We start from the raw sequence: 24,813 nt of genomic DNA, 5'->3' as shown, positions 1-24,813 counted from the left end.
TTAAACATACAACATACAAAGAAGCTATGACAGAAGAATACCAATCTATTATGAAAAATGATGTTTGGGAAATTGTTCCATGACCTAAAGGAAAATCTGTTGTTTCTTCCAAGTGGATATTTAAAATAAAGCATGTTGTTGAGGGTAGTATTGAGAAGTATAAAGCCAGATTTGTAGCCAAAGGATTTTCTCAGAAAGAAGGGATTGATTATGAAGAAATGTTTGCTCTTGTTGCTAGATATACCTTTGTAAGAGCAGTCCTAGCAATTGCCGCATCAAAGGGATGGAAGTTACATCAGATGGATGTAAAAACAACATTCCTAAATGAAAAGATTTCGGAAGAAGTATCTCTAGAGCAACCTGAAGGATTTGAAGCTCATGATCCTAACGCTTTTGTTTGCAGGCTCAAGAAAGCTCTCTATGGGCTTAAACAGCTCCCAGGGCCTGGTATGAAAGAATTGATAGGTATCTCATCGGCTTAGGATTCTCCAAGAATGAAGTCTATCCCAATTTATATTATAAAAGAGATAAAAATGATATGGTAATTCTGATACTGTATGTTAATAATTTACTAATAACAGGCGATGATCATCTCATATATCAATGCAATAAAGATCCAACTAGAGAATTCGAGATGAAAGATTTGGGACTCCTTCATTACTTCCTTGGACTAGAAGTGTAGCAGAATTCTAACAGTATCATACTTAATCAAGGGAAGTATACATCAGACATTTTGAAGAAATTTGGAATGTGGAATTGCAAACCTATGTCTTCTCCAGTGGAGACCAACCTGCATAAACTTAAGGAAGCAGCAATAGAATCACCTTTCATTGATTCTACTTTCTACAGACAGATGATTGGGTCCCTTATGTATTTGGTAAATACAAGACCAGATATTTTCTATGTTGTTAATGCCTTCAGCCAGTTTATGTGTGGGCCAAAGGAGATTCACCGAGTTGCAATTAAGCATATTATGAGATACTTACAAGGCACTTTAAATTTTGGACTCAAATACGAGAAAGTTCCCTTGGACTTACATGGATTCATTGATTTAGATTGGGGTGGAAGTGTTAAAGACAGGAAAAGTACTTTAGGATGCGGTTTCAGTTTAGGATCAGTGATGATATCTTGGATATGCAGAAAGCAGTCTTCAGTGGCTCAGAGCTCCATAGAAGTAGAATACATTGCAGCAACAATGGCCTCTCGAGAAGCAGTTTGGCTAAGGAAGTTAATTGTGGGATTATCTGAGCAAGCCATGAATCCTACGATTATTCATTGTGATAATCAGAGTTCCATCAAGCTTTTAGTGAATCCAGTTTTTCATGACAAATCCAAGCAAATTGAAATTCCTTACCATTATGTAAGAAATATGGTAGACAGGAATTTTGTAAAATTAGAATACATTTGCACTGCAGATCAGACAACAAACATCCTCACCAAACCTCTATTTAGAGTAAAGGTAGACCACTTCAGGAGAAGACTTGGTATGGTTGAAATGTAATTCATTTGTATTCTTCAAATTATTAATAAAATAATTTTATTGTCAGGCTATTGACTATTATGGGCTCCACCATTTGTCTTCATTATTTAAGAGGTGACAATCTCTGAGATAATGAACACTTGTATAAAAGACGTTATAAGAGGTGACAATCTCTTAGATAATGTGCTAAACAGTAGAGTTCTACTGTAAGATCTAGATGTGTTTAAGATCGAATTGTGATGTAGACATTGTTATGTCTATGAGTCACAATTTGGATAAAGGAAGAATCTTATTCTTCTGGGTTTATCCTATGTTCTAGTAGATCTTAGCTTAGGATCTTGTTGTGATATAGAAGAGCTAGTATCTATGAATCACAACTTGAGTAAATGAAGAATTTGATTATTCTTCAAATTTTATCCTGTATATTGCTTTCATGCAATATCATTATCACTATTGTAAGTGATAATTCACATCATAGGTATAGTGATATGATATAAGTATCATATGTTCTATAATACCTCATGCTTGAGGATTTAGATAGATATAGAGTATCATTCTATGCTTAATCATATTATTTGATGATGCTAGATATGTTATCTCTCAGTACGATTATCAAGTTAAGAGGGAGTGTTAATTCCGTAACTTCATAATCTTATTGTTCTGATAAAATAGATCGTACAGATCTGATTATGGAAAATGATAACTTTGAAGACATAAATATGTTATATTGTCCCGAGATAACCAATGTCTACCTTAGGTTAATCCTTGTTTGTCTAAACACTAACTAGGATTAGATAATTAAGTGTTAACTTACCCAAACCTTAATAGGCGCCAATTTATGGGAAACAGTCCTGGCCAATCTAGGAAAGGACATGTCCCTTTTAGGGTCATGTTCCTTAGTCGCCGTATTTATAGAGGAATGTTTTTTGGATAAAGGGCATACAAATACATTCAAGTCTACTTCTTTAGCAACCATTTCCTCAATAATTTACATTAGAATATAATATATATTACTTGTAGAACATGTATCGACCAAGAAAGATTTCTTACTCATTAAGGGACAGAACAAGACTATCACCATTAAAGAAAGATATTAGATAAGAACTAGTTGCAGAATATTACTAAACATTTCATTAGAGTTTTGCAGAAACTTTATAGTCTTTATCCAAGGAAGTTTACCAAGATTCTGCAACATGAGGTCAATAATGATGACCACAAGGGGTCTAGAACAAGTGGCAATGCCTCTCCATAAGAAGTTTACTTGCAGTAACATAATTTGCTGCATTATCTGTGACAATTTGCACCACATTCTCTTCACTCACCTCCTTCAACACTTCCTCCAATACCTTTCAAAGATACTCTGCATTTTTTTGTTTTTCTTGAATCATTAATTGATTTCAAAAACACTGTGGCACCTGAGAAAAACCACAATTTAGTAAATTAGTAGAATCACAATTAAAAAAATTAATTACTAAATCAGTGGTTTACTATTAGTAAGTACTAAGCTAGTAAGTACAACTTCTCTTGCCAACAATTGCCTGATGGGGAGACAGAAAATTCCTCTGTGTTTTATTTCTTCTGTCAGTCCAACCATTAGTCATGATGGTGTAACCCTTCTTCCATACCTCACATTTCTCCTCAATTGAAACTTTTATATCGGCCACCTTTTAGGTCAAAATAAGACCACTAGCTCCTCATCATTAGGGGCTTTCAACCCTCTACCACAAGTAATAACAACATCTATTGCAATTTGCCAATAAGGAGACCTCAAGTAAATTAAATAAACCTCAATAGTATACTATTAGGTTTTACTTTCAACTTTAAAAATTAATAAAATCAATGTATAGTGCGGCATATTTTTGAGTCATGAAAGCAAGAAAAATAGGACATAAATTAAAATAATGACAAGGACTTTGTTGCATTAAATGGAAGGTTGTTGTAGAAAAAAATCTCCAAGATTTTTGCTGCCTCATGCTTCTTGTTATTCCAGCCCATTCTCTCAAGCGATTTTTGGGCACCCAGAGCTGTGTGTAAAAGAAATGGTATCTAGTGTGGATTTCTTCTTACGAGAGGCCCAATGGTCACATTTGCAACACCACTACTAGTTGGAGGTAATGGAGAATGAAGATTAGAAGAGGTCTCTCCACCTAAGTTTGACATTTCTTCTTGTTGCTTCCTTCTTGATTCTTTTTTTTCTTCAAAACCCTCTAAATGAGTTTTCATTTCACGTATGACATCTTGGGATGCTGCTTTGCATGGTTTAATTTCATGACCTCATATATGAAAAAGTGATACTTTAATATGTTAATAGCTCCCCCACTATATTGAACACCACAATGTCAACATATAACCACTCTTTTTTTGGTTAGGGATGACATGTTTCCAAGCCCTACCCATTGCTACACTGACTCAATTTGCATCTAGGTCAAATGGAGGCCTAGATGAACTACCTTCAGCCTGAGACATTATGCTATTATTGCAATATATCATAAATAAATAAAATAAGCGTCTTTACTTTTTAAGTTTTTCATCAACATAAAATGGAACAAATCTAAATACAAACAAATGTAGACAAAATAGAAACCAATATGTGATTCATGAATGTAAAAAATTGAGAAAACAATACAAAAATTGTAACATACCTCTTCAAAATTGCTCAAAAAATGGAAATGCAACTCAAATTTGTAGAAGCCTCCTCCAAATGCTTCCTTCAGCTCCTCTGAATATGAAGCTATAAACCTGTACAAACAATCAACAATCGATATGTAAGATTCAATTGATTTGCTAATCTATTTAAAAAACCCCAATATTCTTTTCTTAAGCCTTTGTTTCTCTCTTGTTTGTGTTTGCACGTGATGGAATGACCTTTCTAGGTCTTAGACAAAACATATGAACCCCAAAAAGCAAGTTGAAACTATTGATTTTTTTTTTGGACCTTTTTATTGGCTGGTTGCGACAAAGTCTGATCACTAGGACTTCGCAAGTTTGGCAAGACCTTGGACTCGACGAGTCCGGCCATGACTTTGCTAGATTTGGCTGAATTCGAGTCCAGAGCCGTAAAAACTTTGGAAGCTGGGCTTGGATCAGAACTCCCCGTACTCATAGAGTCCTGTAACACTGATTTGAACTCACCTACTTTTGTAGGTGTGCATTCCCATATCTATTAACCTTCATAAAAGCCCCTCATTGAAGTGTATGTCTTTATCACCAATTTCTTTGATTGTGCAGTGCCCCTTTCTAGAATAAGGTTTAATAAGAAATAATAAAAAATATTAATAAACTAATGATCAAATAAATAATATGAAATTATATAATTTATTATTAAATATAATATGTTAATTAACATATGATATAATATATTAATTTTATAATATCATAAATTAATAATCTAATCTAATAAATTGATATGAACAAATAAAAAATAAAAAATTGTCTTACAATTTATTAAATATAATATATTAATTAACATATGATATAATATATTAATATGATAATATAAGATATTAATAATCTAATGTTCTATTAATGTAATAAATATAAATAGTAAAGTGAAATTAGTTATTATAAATAATAATATCAAGAAAAGATCATTTAAGAAATAAATTATACATCAGTGATGTATAGCTATGTGAAGAGCACGAGATGATATGATATGATAGATTTTAATGACGTCCACGAGACTAAAGTAGTCTATGGGACCCATGCAATCACCCTCCCGAGTCAGGAGCGGAACTAGTCAGTTGTAAAGTTTTGGATAACTTGTCTCTCCTTCTTTGAAGTTTGGTAATCAAATCCGCTGCTCTCTTCACTTGATCTTCCTCGAATAAATATTTGAAGTCCTTGTTCTGCAATATTTTTGTATAACCAGATTTGATATCATTGTAAGCCAGGCAGTCCTTGACAAAGTGCTGCTCTGTCTCAACTGTTCCCATATTACAAAATAAACATGTTCTGTCTGCCCACTCTTCCTTTGGAACTTGCCACCTACCAGTTTCACATCGCAGCTCATGTGAACTAGTTCTAAGTTGTGCCATCAACATTTTTGCTTTCCAGTTAATAGGTGCTCTTATATAGGCCTTTTCATCATGACTATAAGTGGGATTAAATTCTTTAATGTAATAGGATTTTTTCCGCCCTATGCGTCTTGTCCATAGAATATTGTGAAATTTTTCATTAACAAACTTTTTTATTTTTGTAATGTTATCTGGGCAAGTTTGGATGTTGATATCCCATTTTCGCATCCATTTGTCATTTTGCTTCATCCATGTGCTTTTCCGCCTCACAAGTTTTTCCTCTATGATCAACTTGGGCTAACGATGTGTTTCCAGACCGTGGGTTTTCTTTAAGTAGCTCATCATTTGGACCAAAGCAACGGCTTCTAATGGATAGGAACCCACCTCCGCCAAAAGGATCTCATACAGAACTGTGGTCTTGACTTTAAGATTGCATGTGATGAAGTGTTTTTGAATTCTTTCTACTTGCTGCCATTTTTGTTTGGACATACTACCTCCCCACACTTCACATCCGTATAAAATAACCGGAGTGACCAGCAAACCAAAAAGAGTTTTCATGGTCGTCCAATCCCATAATTCGGCGTTCCTGCACTTGTTTTGTAAAGAGTATAACGCCTTCCATCCCCCTTGGATCCTTTTTGATCTGCAAGTATCCCAATTGAGTTTGTTATGAAAATCGATGCCCAAGTATTTGTACTCTTCCACAATCTCAAGTGGGCTATTTTCCAATAGAAACTCGTCTTGTATGCCCCTATTCTTCTTCAGTGAGAAGATCATAATTTTGGTTTTACTAGTGTTAACTTGCATTCCAACTTCATGACAAAAATTTTCTAGTGCTGTCAAGTGCTCTTTCAAACCTTTAGCTGTTTTAGCAAGAATTATGAGATCATCCGCATATAAGAGCAATCTTATCACAAAGTGGGCTAGCTGCACTCCCTCACCATTGGTCTTGTTTATCCACTCTTCTAATTTGTCAATATAGAGCCCGAATAAAGTTGGAGATAGCGGACACCCTTGCTTAACCCCGATGTTGCTATCAAAGTTTTTTGATAGCCTTTCTGTCGTTTTGATTTTAGCTTTGACCTGCTCATATAATCTGTAAACTGCTGACCTAAGTTCTTTAGGAACTTCAAACTCTTCCATTCTATCCCATAATTTATTACGTGGCACTGTGTCGAATGCTTTTTTAAAGTCCACGAAACAACAAAAAGCCTCGTTCCTCGGAGTGTCCCAAACTTTCTCAATCAAGTATCTAAGAGTGATGCCATGATCTATAGTAGAGTGCTTCGGTCTAAAGCCTGCTTGCCCTATTGCACGTTTGCCTTCTGTTTCAGCCCAGTTGCTGATTTTTTGTTCTACCAAGCTGCCAAATAACTTGCCAAAAAGTGGATTGATCATGATGGTTCGGTAATTAGAAAGATTATTTATATCTCCACTTTTGTGGAGTGGGATCACCACACTTGTTGTCCATTTTACAGGGGAACCTTCTCTATTGACACTGTTGAAAATTTTAGTGATGTGTGGTGTGAGGGTTTCAACACCCCATTTTAAATATTTAGCTTGAAGCCCATCTATATCTTGCGCTTTACCGGCAGCTAACCTTCTTATGCCTTGGATAATATCATTTTCGCTGAATAACTCCCCTGTAGGCCCTGTTTCCATGGTTCTACGTTCTCCTGGATCACACTTGTAGAGAGTCTTGGCATATTCCAGCCATTTGGTTCCTGTTATGTTGTTCTCTAACTGAGTTTTTCTCTGCTGAAGTTCTTTCCAAAACTTTCTGGGGTTGTTTTTACCAAGATTAATCAACTCGATTCTTCTCTTATTTACATACTCTCCTTTCTTCTTTTTAATCAGCTGATCATACTCCTTTCTACTTTATTTATTTATGTTCTTTTTCCAATTTCTTTTTGCTGTTTTGCATTCTTCATCAAACCACGGATTAGCCGGAAAAGTGTTCTTGGCTTCTCTAGTGGCCTTAGATCTTCTACACTCCTCCAATGCTTTAATGATAGTAAGAACAAGATTATCCTTGTCCATGAAATGTTGTTTATCAGACTCGGGATGGTTTTCCAAAACTCTAGACAGCCGCAAAAGAGAGTTTTGGAAAGTAACATGGTTTTCTTGTGTCATTAAAACTTTGCCAATCGGAATCCTCTTCCTCTTTTGTAAAGGTTTTGGGACAGTATGTTGATCTTTAAAGTGAGTGGCCACCCTTATCAAAATGGGGTTATGATCAGATTTTAGCTCCATGGGGCAGTCCTCTATCTCAAAGTTAATTATCTTTGCGACATATTCTTGTGAGCATATTACATAGTCAACAACACTTTGTTTATTGTATCTTTTGCATGTGATTCCACCTGATTTAGGCCACTTTTCCAAACCGTTACATATGACCATGTTATATAGGCAGCATAAACTTAGTAATTCAACACCAAAATGATTAATCTTTCCCATGCTATCTTACGAAGATCTTTCCCATTTTTGTGTCCCTTCTTCTTCAAGCCAAATTGGGTTTCTGTTTTCATTGCAACTCTCCTTAAGATTGAGAGTTTGGTTGTTTGCTGTTCTAGCATTGAAATCCCCTATTATCATTATTTCCCCAGAGAGCTAAAGGCTGCTATGTCTTTTTTGAGTGCAGCGAAAGGTTCTTCTCGATCCAATCTATGCTTTTTATACATTTTTGAGCCTTTTGGGGCGAAGTAACAGACAACCACCCTTGTAGTAATCTGATTCTCCGTTATTTTAATCCAAATATATTGCTTGTTTACATCTTTCTCTAAGTTTACAAATTTGCTCCAAGTTTCTTTTATTAGAACGGTGATGCCTCCATGCACCTTACCATTATCTATCTTCTCATTCCACAATGATACCTTCTTATACCCTTCAAAGTCTGGAACCCTACATCCATCATGCTCATGTGTCTCGGTAAGCATAATGATGTCATTATCTTTAGCTATCGGCCCTAACCTAGGTCCTCTTTTCCAAGGATAACCTCTACAGTTCCAACTAACTATAGTTAAATGTTCCTGGGTGGGCCCGAGTTCCTATTTATTGTTTGTGATTTTGTCGTTAATTTGGGCTTTGCCATTTTGTAGCCACGCCCACTTGCCATTTTCTCTCCCTGTTTTCACTTTTTCCCATTACTTCCTCCTTTCTTCTTGCTGAGTTACGGTGAGGTCATCATCAAGATATATGTGTGTGCCTCTAAGAAACTTCCTCTTGCTGAAAATGCTGTTTTTATCTCCTGTATTTCTCATTGTCACTCTAACAGGTCTGTCTTTGCCTCCTCTAATCCATTTTCCGATTCTTTGTGCTTGTATGGTTGTTCCATGCCAGTCTAATTGGTCTTTAAAGAAGTCTTTAACTAAATCCGTTGTTTTCTCCTGTTCTCCATAGTCTCGTAGTCTTTTGATGATAATATTTGCTGCTTTCTCATTTCTTTCTTTTTCCTCTCTAATCTGTCTCCGAACTTGCTTTTCTATGTTGTCAATAGAAGTGTTTGCTGGTCCTTTTACTATGTTAGCCCATGATCTAACTTCTTCAATTTGTTCTCTGAGTTGATTCTCTTTTATTTCCATATTGGCCATGGCATCTTGTATATTTTTCATTTGCGGAGTTTCATCTTTTTCCGTAGCCTCTCCTTCTCCTGAAGTACTTGCTGCTGTCCTCTTTTCTCCTACTTCTTTCTTTAACAATATTAATTCATACTCTCCTTTTTCCATATTAAATTGCAATTTTTGAATTTGTTCTCTAAGTGACTTGACCTCCGCTGTCAATTTTCAGTTATCCTCAGTAACTCTTTTCATTGTGATACTTTCTATTTGGCTCCTCTCTTCAAGCGCCCACACCCTCTCCTTCATAGCTACCAAATCGTTTACAAAGATGTCTGGATACCACGTCATAGGTGTCCTTGTGGGGCTGTAATTATTTGGCAGCCCATCTTCCACTGTGTCTATCACCTGAGAATTATTTGTCTTCTCTTTACCGTTAATATCTTTGATATTATCAAACCGCTTAATTGTTTCAGAGATTTCAGTCAGCCTCAGATTTATTTCTGCCTCTCTTGAGCTGTCTGAGGTATGTGGAATCGGTTTCGGAAGTAAAGCTGCTAACTTCCCTCTTTTTGCATTTTTAAACTTTCGTATCTTTCTCCGCCTAATTATTCTTTTATATTGCTTGGCATTCACATAGGTGTAGTTTCCTCCTGTGGGTGGTCCACTGGCTTGTGAGAAGCTCAAAGTGTTTGTGGGTAAATTACCATTTGTCCCTCCAAGATTGAATGAACTTGCGTGTCCAGCTGAGGGTCCTGGAAGAATGAGGAAACTCCCTTGATTCCACTTGATGATGCTGCTGTGCATTAAACTATCCCCGTATGTCAGGACCAAGCCATTGTTACCAGAAATGTCATTGTGTTTCGTAGTTTCTCCCAGATTAGTTTGTTGTTTTGCTGTTATAGGTGCCCTAACTATTAGATTCTCTGCCACCCTGTTACTGATAGATCCTGTGGTTTGCAAGGTGGACCCACCTAGTTCCAGCTGTGTCTCTATTATCTTTGGTTGGTCAATCAATGATACTTGTACAAGTATCTTCTTTGCAGGTGTTTTTGTGATTTCCTCATTTGTTCCTTCCATGAGGGCACACTGGTGCCTTGATATATATTCTTTATGTTGTTTTACCGTTGTAAATTTACCAAAGCCAGGAGCAATAATAAAAGAAGCCCAAACAGGTGTACACTGAAATGTAAGAGGTAAGAATAAGGGAAAAGGCGTACCTGGGATCTACCTTTGGAAGCTCGTAAATATGGACCCACTAGTAATAACAAAGCCTTTATCACTGGATGGCTGGGCCCACTGGTTGCCAAGACTGCCGACCAAACCAAATCTGCCCACTCTATGCCTGTCAAACGCTTTTGTCTCCCACTCGCACAACCTTCCACCAAAGGAACTGCCTCAGACGCGACCTGCGACCTGCCTTAGATGCATGACCTGCGATTTGCGGCTAGCGGCAAAGGAACTACAAGGGTATACTATTATCTCTAAAATCCAAGATACATACTACAAGGGTCAAGCCGCCTATTTGGAAACTCTGGTCAAGTTCTCGATATCATAAGGGACCATCACACATATTCCAACCCTGCCCTACGCAAAATGGTTGTCCATAAATCTGATAGCAATCAGGACTCATGCTCATATGCATAATAAAATCAACGGGGATATTGGAGGGACTTCTCGATATGGTAAAAAGCTTAAGATGTGTTGACATGAATCGATAGCCACTGGAAATCAAAAGAGCTTGGCATATTATCGATGATTGGGAAAGGTCAATAAGAAACAACGAGGAAGTAAAAAATTATTAAAGACAATAAACTACAGCGATCAGGACTCATGTTCATCTGGATAATAAAATCAACGGGGATGTTCGAGGGACTCTTCGATATGGTAAAAAGCTTAAGATGTGTTGACATGAATCGATAGCTGCTGGAAATTAAAAGAGCTTGGCATATTATTGATGACCAGGAAAGGTCAATAAGAAACAATGAGGAAGTAAAAAAATATTAAAGATAATAGATTGATGAGAGAATATGGTGGAGATAATTAACCATTCTATTTTGAATTAATACGATTGGTAAAGGTTATTGTTAGGAATAGGCATGGGTCATGTCTCTTGCCACATGCTCTGTCCTTCCACTATAAAGGCATGCCTGAATCAGCGGGGAAGGGATAGGCAGCACCCAGAGAAAGAATAGAAGGAATAAGGTTTCATATTGGTGATTAGGAATCAGATACGTACAACTTGAGCACATTGGCTTACAATCAATCACGACTATACGAGGTCCACTGCATAAGCAAGGGAAGACATAAAATTCATTGCATCTGATCATCCTTAGACATTCCTTCTTATTTCCATATCAAGTATTGGATCTGCTTTTTGATGACATTGCGTTTGGCGAATCAGCTGGATATATTATTGCATCAGTTTGCATATTGTTCAAGTCCAGACTTGACATGGCAATGTTATCATTAGAAGCATTGCACACTATAAATATCAATCAGATACAATAGTCATTGTTATGGTTGGAAGCATATAAATGTGTCGAGAAAGGCAGAGTGACATCAATATATTGCAGATAAGAAAGATGCTAAAAGCAATGCCAATCGATTGCACAAGCTTATCAGACATCACATATTTACTTATCATTATAAATCAATCATCCCCATTTCCTAACCCAAAAAGGGGACATTGCACATTGATTAAACTGCCAAGTAAGTCTACCATATTTTTATTGCTAACACAAGTTTTGATATTAGTTGGCATTTGAATAAGAATTGACTATTTATCCATTTTATGTTTGATTCCATGTTTCTTTCAAAGGACAACAATGTTTTATATAACTTCCATTCTGGTTTACCATAGACATAAGCTAAATGTTGTTTTTTTGGCAGAACTTTGTGGAAATAATATTAGACACAAGGAGTTCAAGAAGATATGGTTAATTGAAATAGAAGAAATATGAAAAAATATATACTTATTTTTCATGATATGTAGAAAATTAAAATGGGAAGCGATTTTGGAAGCAATAGGGATAGAATATGGTAATTATTGAAAGAGCTTAAAATCACTAACTTTGACCATTGCTCTCTGTTGTGAGGTTTTCACACATCGCCCCAAAATCTTAGGGACCCCCTTTTTAATCGCCTTTAGGGCCAGTGGAGAAGGTTAGATGTATTTTTCACCCGGTTTCAACTTGATTTTCCAGAGCTATCAGTTCTATCCTTAGGTCGAATAAGTTCAAAATTGATTTCAACTTGGCAGGATAAGATTGTGAATTTTGTACTTAGACGATTTCTTTTGAAAATTTGGATTTAATTGTAAATTTGAATGATTTTCAAATAAGGAAATTTTTCGTTAGACTTAGGTTCTCGGAAAATCTTTTTTTTTTTTTTTTGGTGAAATAGAATTTAATTTTGTAAGATGAAGTTAAATTGCAAAATCGATTTTTACTCTAGAGGCAATTTTATTTTTTGTCATAAAATTTTAATTATTTAGCAAAATCGATTTAGAGGAAAATTGCAAAAATTGGCTTTAATAGATTAAATTTGCCTTGAAAGCTTTTGGTATTTAATGAAATTGGTAAATTAATATTAAGAAATGGCTTTTGGTTAGCCAAAATTCAACTTCAAGGATGTATTAATTAGCAAACCCTCATTAAATAGAAATTTTTAGCATCCCCAAGGCACCATTCAATTTCGTTTTGCAATTTGTGGTTAATTAGTAAATTAAAAGTGCAGTTTTCATTTTAGAAAATTAAAATTTTGGCAAAGTATTTAAAGTGGGCCACTAACTTAGCTTTAATTTTGGTTTTTTTTTCCTCTATAGGACCAAGTCGGCCAGCTTGGGAGGAAGGTGAAAGCTGCTATAAAAGGAGTCCCCTCCCATTTCATTTTCATCAATTCATTTGCTCCTCATGCTTGGGCGAATTTGAAGCAAGGGCAGATTTCCAGACTTGGGCGAAATTGGTGGAAGGCAGTTTTTTGGCGATTTTTGGGCAATTTCTCCATTGCCATTGTTGGGCGATTTGTCTAAGGGCCAGATTTTTGCGTTTTTGGGGATTTTTGCTCCACTTTGTGGGCTGCGATTTGTGCCCTAGGTGGCAGATTTTACAGATTTTGCTCCTTATTTGCTTGGGCGAATTTTGTGGAAGGGCAGATTTTTTTTTCATGCTTAGCCGAATTTTGTGGGAACCGAATTTTGTGGGGGCCGAAATTTGTGGAAGACAAAATTCTGATTTTCTAGAGGGGCTGCAATTTTTATATCAGATTTGGGCAATTTTGTTGGGAGAAGAGATACATATGAAAGTTTGATTTTTGCATAGAAGGCAAGTGTTGGATAAGCTTAGAGGCTTTGTTTTCTAATTTGCAAAGGGATTTGTAATTCTTTGATGTCATATCCCGGGTTCCGAAAAGTTGCTGTAAGATTATTAGTTAAGGTGAAAGTCATCATCTAGAGTTGCAAGGAGTGCTTAAGCTGACATCCATTCTTTCGCTCTTTTCTAAGAATTGCACTACTTGGTTCTTCTTGCCTTTTGGTCCACCACTCTACCATCCCGTAATAGGGCGACGAGCATGGAGGATGATAGTGCAAGTAAGAATCCCAAGCGGGCAAACGCTAAGAAAGACAAAGAGGATATGACGCCCAAAACTTCCTTCTTCTCGAAAATGAAGAAAATAACCGATACTAATATCGCTACAGTGGACATGATACGGATGAGGGACAGACTAAAGAAAGGACAATCCCCCTTGGCAAAGAGGATATACAAGAGCGGAATTGTACATGTAGCAGCTTTTCCTCCTACTTTGCCTTGTCCGGAATTGATTATGGAGTGTGCATCCAGATTTGATCTAGACAGTAAATCCATCATTTTTGGCGAAGGGAAGAGAGTGTTAGCCAACATTGGCGAACAAGCAATTGAAGAGACATTTAATATTCCCCAGAGCAAGGGCATGACAGTTGTAATGGTGGATTAGGCGGCCAAATCATTTCAAGGTAACCAAGAGGCCTACTTCTCACATCTAAAGCGGAATTGGATACACGAAGGAAGGAAAGGAGTTAACAAATCAACAAGGCTTACAGTGGCAGATTTCAAGCCGGAATATGGCGATCTCATTGTTCTTCTCAGCCGGATCATGGGCCTAGCTCAAGCTATGCAATTCGAAAACTGGATGTACTTCTTCATTGACGAAATTGAAAAGGGAAAAGGAAAATTTGATTGGGCTAGGATCATAAGTGAAAATTTAGAGTTGCAACTTAGAACAGTTCAAAACCAAAGGCAATTCTACATGGGATCCTATCTGTTTTACTTAATTGCTAGATTGTATGAGAGTCCGGGACTTAGGGCCTTAGGAGAGATTGGTAATGGGCCGGGGCAATATTTGGTGCATGAATGCTATTCGCAGCTTCATTTGCACAATAACAAGGATTACAAGATGTTTTGCGATGCATTCGCCATGAAGACAGTAAGGGTATTACAAGGGGCGCCTGCTAAGAGACTTTCATCGGAAGCAAAAGCAAGGATTAAGAAGTTTGGGAGTTGGTTCATCCAATTCCCGCAATTCACATACATTAGAGTGGCAGGAAGTACAGTTTGTCCCAAGAGGCTTCCAAGATACCCGCCCGACAAGGTAGTTTTGATGGAATTGGCTAGGCAGCTTGAGCACTATGATAGAGTAATGAGGAATGAGGGGAAAACAGGCGTTTCCTTCTCAATTATAATTGGCAATGATAGTTGCCCAAATCGGGCCGCCTTTGAGGCTGCGGAAAAGGAATTGGAGTGGTATCATCTAGGATGGTACAGAGCAAGGCAAGGATTCGACCCTGTTGGTCTTATCAAGGCATCTCATGAAAGCGAATTTAAGCATGTTCCCACTATAGAGGACTTTTGGGCCAATGCAAAGGATGATTTTCACGTGAGAAAGCTAGCTTTCTCGAGATTGTCGGTGAACATGATGAGAGATATCAGATGGAGAGGCCTTGATATTCCCGATCAATTGGAGGATGATCGTAGTGTGTTGAGAGAAGACTATGAGACAGTAGTTGGAACAGAGTTGAATCCAGTGGATTGGGACGATCATCAGGATCCTTCCTTGGAGGCAATCACAAGGACAGTAGATTTGCATACTGAGTCGTGGTATAATGCCAAGATGAGAAAGCTACAAAGACAAAAGGTTCTCCTTACTTATGAGATGATGAAACCGAAGGAAGGTCTAGTAGAATCAATCAGACAGAAGGGTGAAGGAAGTGGCCGGCAATCGGAGACAGTTAGAAATAGCAAGAAGAGGGCTTTGGAGGTAGAGAAAAGCCAAGAACGTTCGGAACCTCCAGCCAAGAGACAGCGGGCAGCGCCGTCAAGGGAGAGTATAACTAAGGCTAGAAGCTAAGAGGTCAATTCGAGTGATAAAGGGGCCGCAGTGGAGGTGAGCTCTGATTCGGAATCAAGTGGCTATAGTGAAAGTACGGAGTACTCCCCTCTCTCGGAGAACCAGCAAGGAAATATGGCAGAAACTAGTAGAGAAGAAGATGGGCCGATTGATATTGAAGAGATAAGTCAGGCGTCTAAGGCCGTTGGTGATGCTTTGTTGGTCGAACCGAATCCGGATTTGGGGAGATGCACTGCACCACTATGGTTAAGGCAAATGCTTATGCCGAGAGGCGAGGTGGTAATGGCTCACGCAGTTGATGATATCCAAGGACTAATAGAAAAGGATGATAGCGAGAACCAAAAACAGATGGCAAATACAGTGGCAAGGGTAATCAGAAGCGACAGTGATGGTCACCGAAGGGTTCAAATTGCTATACCAACAGTCAATAAGGTAGTGGATGAGATTGCAGCCCAGGAGTACGAAATAGTAGAACATAATTTGGGAAGAAATACAGATGATATGGAATGTGATGAGGTTCAGGAAGGCATAGCATCAATCAGAGAAAGATTGAGGAAGGCAAACGAAAAGATAGTAAAGTTGGAGGCCGAAAACAAATATTGGAGAGATTGCTAGCCAATCCAACAGCTGCATCAGGCAGCCCTTCCTCAAGACAGCGGGAGCAATTCAGAAGAGGTATCAGCTCAGTTACATGAAGTAAGGGGTTGGATCTATGATACAATCCAAGATGGGCGAAATTTCTTGCCCTCCTTCATCTCAACATTCCAGTCATTGGTGACTGTTAGAAACAAATTCAGATTATTTGAAGAGGAATGGAAGAATTTTCTTCCCATCAAGGATTTGGTTATTCCTAGGCTGCAGGCGTTCATTAGGCTACCGGAGGCATATTTGGAAAGAGCCAGGTTGGTTGATGAGAGAGGATTGAGCATAGTTGAATCTTGGTATGTCGCATTGACTACCAGATTCAGAACACTTGAAGAAATTCATGATGAGATTGCACAACACGGCCCAAGCGTCGACACTTCCATTTCGACCATGATGAGCGATGTTGGGGTGGCGCTTGATTTTGAGGGTATTAGAGAGGAGGATGTCAGTGAGACAGGATTTGGATCGAGATTGGATGAGTTAGGAAAGGCTGCCGTCAAAAGGAAACATCTGAACACCCTTTCCTCACTCAATGCTTTTATTGGGTTTGCAAAGGAATATGAGAAGGATCACGAAAGGATACTACAAGCAGCAAACAGCGTGGCAAAGTCAGCAGAACTCCGAGCGAAGCACACACCTTGTCCTCCTATGGAAGAAGTTAACGAAAGGCTAGCTAAGTTCATTGCCTTAGCTAAAAGAACAAAAGAAAAAGGAAGAATTATATTAGAAGATCATCTTATGTAAGCCCAAGTGGCAACTTTCTCTTTCTTCTAGAATAGGACAAGTGTTTGTTTCTGATTGGCCACCATTTTGGTGCCTTCTCATTGGTTGCCACTTTTGCACTTTTTTCATTGGTCCATTGATGAGGTGACATCTTCTCATTGGTCGATGGGGTGGCAACCCTAATTAGGATTTTGGATCCAATCTGGATCGTCGATCTTGTTTTGATCTCTACCGTCCATTGTATTTTGGACCTCTATATAAGGCCATTGGCTCTCATTTGTAAAGGGAGGGGTTGGAGAAATTGTTGCAAAAATAATACCAAAGTGCTCTCTTTTTCATTGCATGTTGACTAAGAACATTGGGTGTTATTGCATGTTTTCTACTTCCACATAGTTAAATTTTCTTTTCAAGTTGAAGCAATTTCATTTCAAGTTGTTAGAGTAAGAGTAAAATAAAATGGATAGTTGCATGGTAGCTTTGGTAGATGTTTGATAGGGGTCAACACTAGGCCACTAGCATCCTAGCGGCTGGTTGGGAGGCTTTGTGTGGTGATCTAGTTTATTTTCCTTTGAAGCGTTGCATCTATGGAGGTAGGGCCGCTGGTTAGCTTTCATTAGATTCGATCCCCGTCCATCTGCTAACCTTCCATTCTTAGGAGTAGGAGTAGTTGAGTAGCCAAATTTCATGCTTAGAAGAGGTTAGTTAGAGAAGTAAACCAAAACATCGGCATTCTCACCTTCCATCGCCATTCACCCTACATTGCCATCATCGCGCCATCAACATCATCTAGCATTCACACCGAACCACCATCTCCATTTTCTCACCAAGATCCAAATTTTTCTCAAACAAGAAAACGTAAGGCCGCCTACGTGATTACCAGCAAATCACATTGATAAAATTGAGCGAGTATCCAACGGTGTAAGGAACATTGGAGTTATACTCATGTCCCATGAGAGATAACTTTTCAAGAGAGGAATTGTGTATTTGATATTCTGTATCAAGCATCTAATTACTAATATGTTATGTAGTGACACAAAACTCGCATCAACACTCTCATATATGAAGGGAAGTCAGAAAGGAAATGTCGAAGAGCCTTTGGAAATCAGTACAAAAGCATCTGCTGTGAATGATGAGGGACAGTTGGTATGTATTTTTGGCCACATTATTGGAAATGTTTTTGTTTATATAAGCAGGGAAAGGGCCCTGATCCTGTCACATAAGCAATTCATTATTGGGAATATTGCACTTGTATCTAGTTCATTACAAATATGTCACTTTGATAATAAGCTAACAAATAAGTTTCTGATGTTTTGCAATAATAATATCAAAGATGAGGAATCAGTCAGTTTTGGATAATGATATACAATATTAAATTTCATGTTTATTCTGTCACAAAATTTTATTGATAAAAAGTGGTAGTTTGTATTTTTAAAATTATAGCATTCAATTTCACTAATTAATATGATGTTTGTATTTAAAGAAATAATATTGATTCCCAAACTATAGACAAATGAAACGTAATTTTTTTTTCCTAATTTGAATAAATGTCCTTAACATTTGAAGGTTTCTGAAGAAGACAAACAAAATGTTGGTGACGAAACTCAGGATATAATAGAAAATTTGAAAGTGACTATCACTACTGAAGAAACCAAGGAAGAGTTGGTATGTAAATATAAAGGATATGATTTGCATTATTTGGTTGTTAATGCTTGTGATACAAAAAGTATTTTGGATCTTATGGTGCTATGTAGACTATTTAATTTGCAGTTTCACAAGTGTTCTATGCTTTTTGGTGATACCATTAGTGAATCTTTTAGCCTTGATCTTTGCTCTCATATATGAAGGGAATGCAAAAAGGGACAGGAAGTACTGATCAAGAAAAATTGCAAAACATGGAAGAGACTTTGGAAATGAGTGCAAAGGCCTGTGCTGTGAATGATGAGGGGCAGCTGGTATGTGTTTTTGATAGTTTTTTAGCATGTTATGGTTACATATAAGTCAGTTAAAGCACGAGGCTTCGATAACGCATTAACAGAGGAACTCTAGACATTTTAGGAATAATTTTATAGCAATGATGGGAAATCAGATACATTCAAATTTTGACATATGATATTAAATTTCATGTATTTATTTTGTCACTTAATTGAAATAATTAGAAGTGGTTAGTTATATTTTGTAATTTATTACTGCAGTTAGTTTCATTAACTTGTATGATGGGTTTATTGAAAGAAAGAGTTTTGGTCCTTGGAGTCTTAAATACTATATTATGAAAAGTTAATTCTTAATTTGGATAAACATCTGTAATATTTGAAGGTTTCTAATAAAGAGGAGCAAAGTATTGCTGAAGAAATTGATGATGTGAAGGAAAGTTTAGAAGTCGCAACAAATATCATTGTTGAAGATACCAAGGAAGAGTTGGTATGTAAATTAAAAAATTTCTATTACTTGAATGTTGTGTTTGTGAAACAAGAAGAGTTTTGGATCTTGAAGGTGTTTTAGAGATATTTAGTTTGCAGTTCTGCAAATTTTCTCAAATTTTCTATGCTTTTTTTGTGATGTTATTAGTTTGTCCTGTAGCTAAATACCAACATCAATTTTCCAGTTTTTCTTTATGCAGTTACTTCGTAGATGTATTTTATTTTTTGTTTGGAAATATACCTAATGATATTGGTGATGATGAACAGTATTTATTGATTTGAATTACAAATAAGCTGGAGTTGGCATTCTAACACTTACAGTGAATTTTAATTGTTTACATTTTGATGTTTAATAAATTTTTTGATATTTTCTTACAAGATATAAATAATAAAACATTTGTAAGGCTTGTAATATGGGACGATAACTGATTTTCTGTATCTTTTGGAATGAAATTTGTCTGGAAATAGTGTCGAAACAGAGAAACATTTGAACAGATTTTAAAATATGGAGTATACTCAAGTTGTGTAAAAAGATTTAAGAATTTGCCAGTTCTATGTTTTGTGACATTATGGTCTATTTAGCAGATATTTTGAGTTCTGCGTTGTAGGTAATTGAGAAGAACATAGGTTTACCACTAAGAGGGGTAGGGGGTGAATTAGTAAATATAATTTAACCTTCTCATCCATTTACAACTTTGTTAGTTACATCAGATTGCATTATAAAACCTAAATATCAAATGAAGAATATACGAGAACCACTATAAGCCCAAAAGACAAAGCACAAGAATATGACATGGAAACCCAACAGGGAAAATGTAATGTCCCCTGCTATGAGCTTAAATAATTTATTTTATATTTCTTTATTGGACTTTTGCAGACCAAATTCTATACATCTCATTTTTTTCTTTTATACCTTTTCTGGGTGATTGATATGAGAAAAGATGTGTCTTTCCATTTAATTAATTATATTTTTTTGTTAATATTAATATTATTATTATGTTATTATTTATTAATAATAATATTATTAAGATTAACCACTATATAGAAATGCATAATAGATACACATCGCTTTCTATATTATAATTATTAATCTAAATATTATATTTTATCATTTTATATTATAATATTTAAATCTTATAGTTAAATATTAACTATAGGGGACAATAGAAAAGCATGGTGAGAAATGCAGCTATGGTCTACTGGATTACTGTCCTAATCCAGCCTCACAAATCTGAGAACAAATTACAACTTTAAGGGCTTCAATTGTAAGGAGCCATCAAACCCTTCTCCTCTTAAGAGCATCGACTGTTCCACAATGAAAGCTTCAAGTTATACACCATTAACTCAACAACCTTATATGAGCACCAACCCAAAGCAAGTAGAAAACATTATATGAGCACCCACTCAACTAGTTTAGATACAAAATTCAGAGTTTAAAAGAGACATGCGTAATCACATATACTGATGAATTAGAGAATCTATATCAACAAAACAACTCCTTTTATAACTTCAACCTGAACTCTTCTTGTAAACTTATTTCATTCAGCGAAATGATAGTCTTTTCTATCCCAATTAAAAGTTGAACGAATGACTGATAATTCTGCAAATCAAGATCAACTAAAGATAATAGCAGTATATTAGCGCCGACACATTTAACTCTATAGAATCAGTTTGAGATATTCTGTATATCTTTGCAGATGGACGAAATGATTTCACAGACAAATATATTTTACTGGAAGCACAAAAGCTGTAGAATACAATATTATTTTGCGACTGCAAATATCAGAGTTAAAGACAAATTTGATTACCTTTCTTCAACAGCAGAGACTGATAAATAATCAACAATTTTTTCTGAAATTCAGTCTTCAATCAAACAACTCTCTTCTTTTATGACAAATTAATTCTTTATGCATTTGTATGTTTCAATAGCAAGCCCTCTATTTTATATTATATCACAATTTACGCTCACACACTCTTTGTTCCTTCCTAGCCTTTTCTAACGTCTTTCATTTCAAAAAAGATCCTCATTTTTTCTCTTTCTCAAAATATTCGTGCTGAATGAATGAAGGAACATCTACTATAAAATTTCAAAGTTCCTAATAAACACGTTTTTTTAACATCTCCCTATTATGTAACCATAAATTTCGACCAATAGAAATATACAAAGAGCAATTGTTCTACAGGTCATATGGGAATTAACAATACAGATAACTATTCCAGACAATCATTGTTTGTGTTCCATGTGTGAGCTTTTTCCAGACAATATTACACAATAATTCAACATAATCTGTGTTTGCAAAAGTTTGATTTAATAGCATCGAATAAAAGAGAAAAAAACGTTTGTATGATATCCACCAGTACTAACCTCCTGGCGTGCTTGCTTGCCCAATACTAGAAGAAGACAATGCCATGTTTTAAGTTCTTACCGACAAATAATAAATTTTTATTTACCCGAGTTTAACATTATTATCCTTCTATTGGTTCAGCACTGTCTGTTAACGACATACTACCGACTTGTGATCAGAACATATGAATCTGAACCCTTACCTAAATCTGTACCCATCCCCAAACCGGAACCAGCAACTTAGTCTCGAACAAATCATTCTCTTATTGAACCTTTTGAAGTCCTGATAGTATTGTTGACTTGGTTGTCATGACACACTTCTTTTATGCAAATTACCACTGACCTGAGATAAATGATGTTTGACAACCCTTGTATACTCTGAACCCCGACTTCTGTCGATTTGGAGATATTAGAGCCAACCTGATACATACTTTGTCTTCAATAAATAGATTCTTCCAGCACAATAAAGGTATCACTTTCTTCAAAGTTTGTTTAATACATTCTAAGCAATGCTGTATGAAAACCTTTTATAAGTTTCTTAATACAAATGTCAATAAATTGTATTTTTACATCAATGACACATCAATTCTAAGGCCAATAAATTGGGCAGTTTTAATGGAGGTTGCAGTTGCTAGAAATCATTTATGTTGTATTGCTAGACAAAATGAGAGGCCCAATTGCCAATTTTAGTAGTTCATGTGTCACTAATCTGTCAACCTGCCTTATAGAGAGAACTGAATTACTTACAAACAAGTTGCAAAATTTTTTGTGTAGTGGGGAAGGCTAGGGAAGGGACAAAAAGTAGGAAAAGAAGGAGAAATTACAACAAATTAAATTTCATGGCAAAACTATTGGTTATATTTGCATGTTCTATATCCTTTAAGACTATACACTTTTCAGTGATGGTGGGGGGTGGAAGAAGGATTGGAGAATGGTGTCTGCAACAACTACCATAGAAGAGAGCTTGGGGGATGGGTTATCTTTAAGTTTTCTTTCTTGAGTCAGTATGTGTGGCTTTAAGGCCTATGAATTTCTATCCATTTTATACTCTTAGTTACCGATTTGGATGCGGATGTGTATGGATGTGTGTGCATTTCTATATATATATGTACATGTGTGTGTGTGTGTACACAGTCATACTGTGTATATGCAAAGAAATGAAAGAAATACAAAAAATTAAAACATTTGTAGCTTGTAGCTTCGCCAATAGGTATTCAAATATTCAATAAGATTATAAATTTATAAACCATATCAATGATATTATTAATATTCTATATAATAATATCAATTTCAATATTATTAAATTATTAATAATCATTATTTATAAATAGTAAAGTATTGTCATTTTACTGAACAAAATATATTGGTGAGTAAATGAAGGGTCAGGACTGATGAAGGAAATGGCATATAAAGAGTTTTATGGAAGAATATTGGGGGGAAGGGAGAGAGCGAAAATCTTAGAAAAATTGAAACTATCAATAGGAGATAATATGGATTGAACAGAAGAGAACAGGGAAACTAATAAGATATTCACCCAGCACTGTTAGCCTCATTGAATCAGTAGACATACATCTTTTGGGGAGGAATATACATCAGCTATCCCAGCCAGCGATCCATAACACAGTCAGCAATTAATAGAAACTAAACTTCACAGACATTTCATATATATTACCGAGCCCCCTTTGAATTCCCATATACTGTATAGTGTATACATCTAAATACAGAGCTATTGCACATAAATACTGTAAATATTCAGCATTATCTGTATCAGCACCAGCACCCTATCTCAAGGAATGAATTAAGGAGGATTAGCAGATAAAACGAAAGAAAGCATCTGGCGAGGCTGGCCAGGAGTGGCTTCTGGCCAGCATCCGGACACATCTGTGTCGGCATCTGCCTCTGGCAGTATCCACCTCTGTATCCATGGTTTGCAGGGACAAATCAGTATCCCAGATTATATATAATACTGTTGAGATCTTTCTTGCAGAGAAGAAAACTCATTAAGATTTGCAAGTCTGACCTTTGACTGTGCAATTCATGCAAGACTTGTGTGTGCTGAGTCCTGTCTGAGTAATCACAAACTTATTGGGAAACCTGGTGAATGACCAGGGGTCACTCGTTTACATGGATGTGGCAAAATGAAAAAATAAAATGTGAATTTTAAAGCATCATTTGATTTTTGTTCATTTAGTCCTTCACTAAGTTCTTTGATTTCCAATTCTCCAGCTGAGAGAAGTTTACTTGTTCAAGACAATTGGTCTATTTGAATCCACTGTCTTCTGTAGGTGTGCATTACCATATCTATTAACCTTCATAAATTGCCTACTTATTGAGGTGTACGTTTTTATCACCAATTTTTTTGATTGATTAAACTGTGGCGTAAGTTTACCATTCTTTATTGCTAACACAAGTTTTAATATCAGTTGGCATTTGAATAAGAATTGACTATTTTTCCTTCTGGTGTTTGATTCCATGTTTCTTACAAACAAAAACAAAGTTCTGTATAACTTCTAGTCTGGTTTACCATCAACATAAGCTAAATGTTGTTTTTTTGCAGAACTTTGGGTGGGAATAATATTAGACACAAGGAGTAAGTTCACCATTTTTTATTGATAGCACAAGTTTTAATATCAGTTGGCATTTGAATAAGAATTGACTATTTTTCCATTTGGTGTTTGATTCCATGTTTCTTTCAACCAAAAACAAAGTTCTGTATAACTTCTAGTCTGGTTTACCATCAATATAAGCTAAATGTTGTTTTTTTGGCAGAAACTTTGGGTGGGAATAATATTAGACACAAGGAGTACAATAGGCTATGGTTAATTGAAACAGAAGAAATATGAATAACATAAACTATTTTTATATTATATTTAGGAATCTAAAATTGGAAGTGATTTTGGTGCAATAGGGATATAATAGGGTAATAAATGAAAGAGTTTAAATCATTAATTTAACTTCGACCTTTGCCCTCACAAATGAAGGGAATCCAGAGAGGAAATGTTGAAGAGCCTTTGGAAGTTGGTACAAAGGCACCTGCTGTGAATGATGAGAGGCAGTTGGTATGTATTTTTGGCTGCATTATTGGAAATGTTTTTGATTATATAAGCAGGGAAAGGGCCCTGATCCTGTCACATAGGCAGTTCATTATTGGGAATATTGCACTTGTACCTAGTTCATTGAAAATATGTCACTTTGATAATAAGTTAACAAAGATATTTTTGATGTTTTGTAATAATAATATCAAAGATGAGGA

At 36.1% G+C, this 24,813-nt stretch overlaps 1 protein-coding gene across 10 annotated transcripts in view; it reads left to right on the top strand.

Moving 5' to 3' along the window:
- LOC149566325 (uncharacterized) overlaps nt 1-24,813 on the top strand; it is a 161,398-nt gene that overhangs the window by 60,063 nt on the left and 76,522 nt on the right. For 5 of the 10 annotated variants that reach the window (XR_016362155.1, XM_089819725.1, XM_089819732.1 and 2 more), the window contains 5 exons: nt 17,865-17,942; nt 18,363-18,461; nt 18,644-18,751; nt 19,113-19,217; nt 24,542-24,619. Coding sequence is in view for 9 of the 10 variants with exons in the window: in XM_089819725.1 (XP_089675851.1) it covers nt 17,865-17,942; nt 18,363-18,461; nt 18,644-18,751; nt 19,113-19,217; nt 24,542-24,619 (468 nt within the window). In the remaining variant the exon portion in view is untranslated. The remainder of the gene's footprint in view (nt 1-17,864; nt 17,943-18,362; nt 18,462-18,643; nt 18,752-19,112; nt 19,218-24,541; nt 24,620-24,813) is intronic. The other 5 variants (XM_089819729.1, XM_089819733.1, XM_089819727.1 and 2 more) reach the window with 3 other exon arrangements.

The sequence above is a fragment of the Cupressus sempervirens genome, chromosome 3 (assembly GCF_028749045.1).
Source record: "Cupressus sempervirens isolate cs-2001-9-10 chromosome 3, ASM2874904v1, whole genome shotgun sequence".
Taxonomy (NCBI): domain Eukaryota; kingdom Viridiplantae; phylum Streptophyta; class Pinopsida; order Cupressales; family Cupressaceae; genus Cupressus; species Cupressus sempervirens.
The sequence above is the reverse complement of the archived record's forward strand: the minus strand, read 5'-3'. Positions and strand labels throughout refer to the sequence as shown.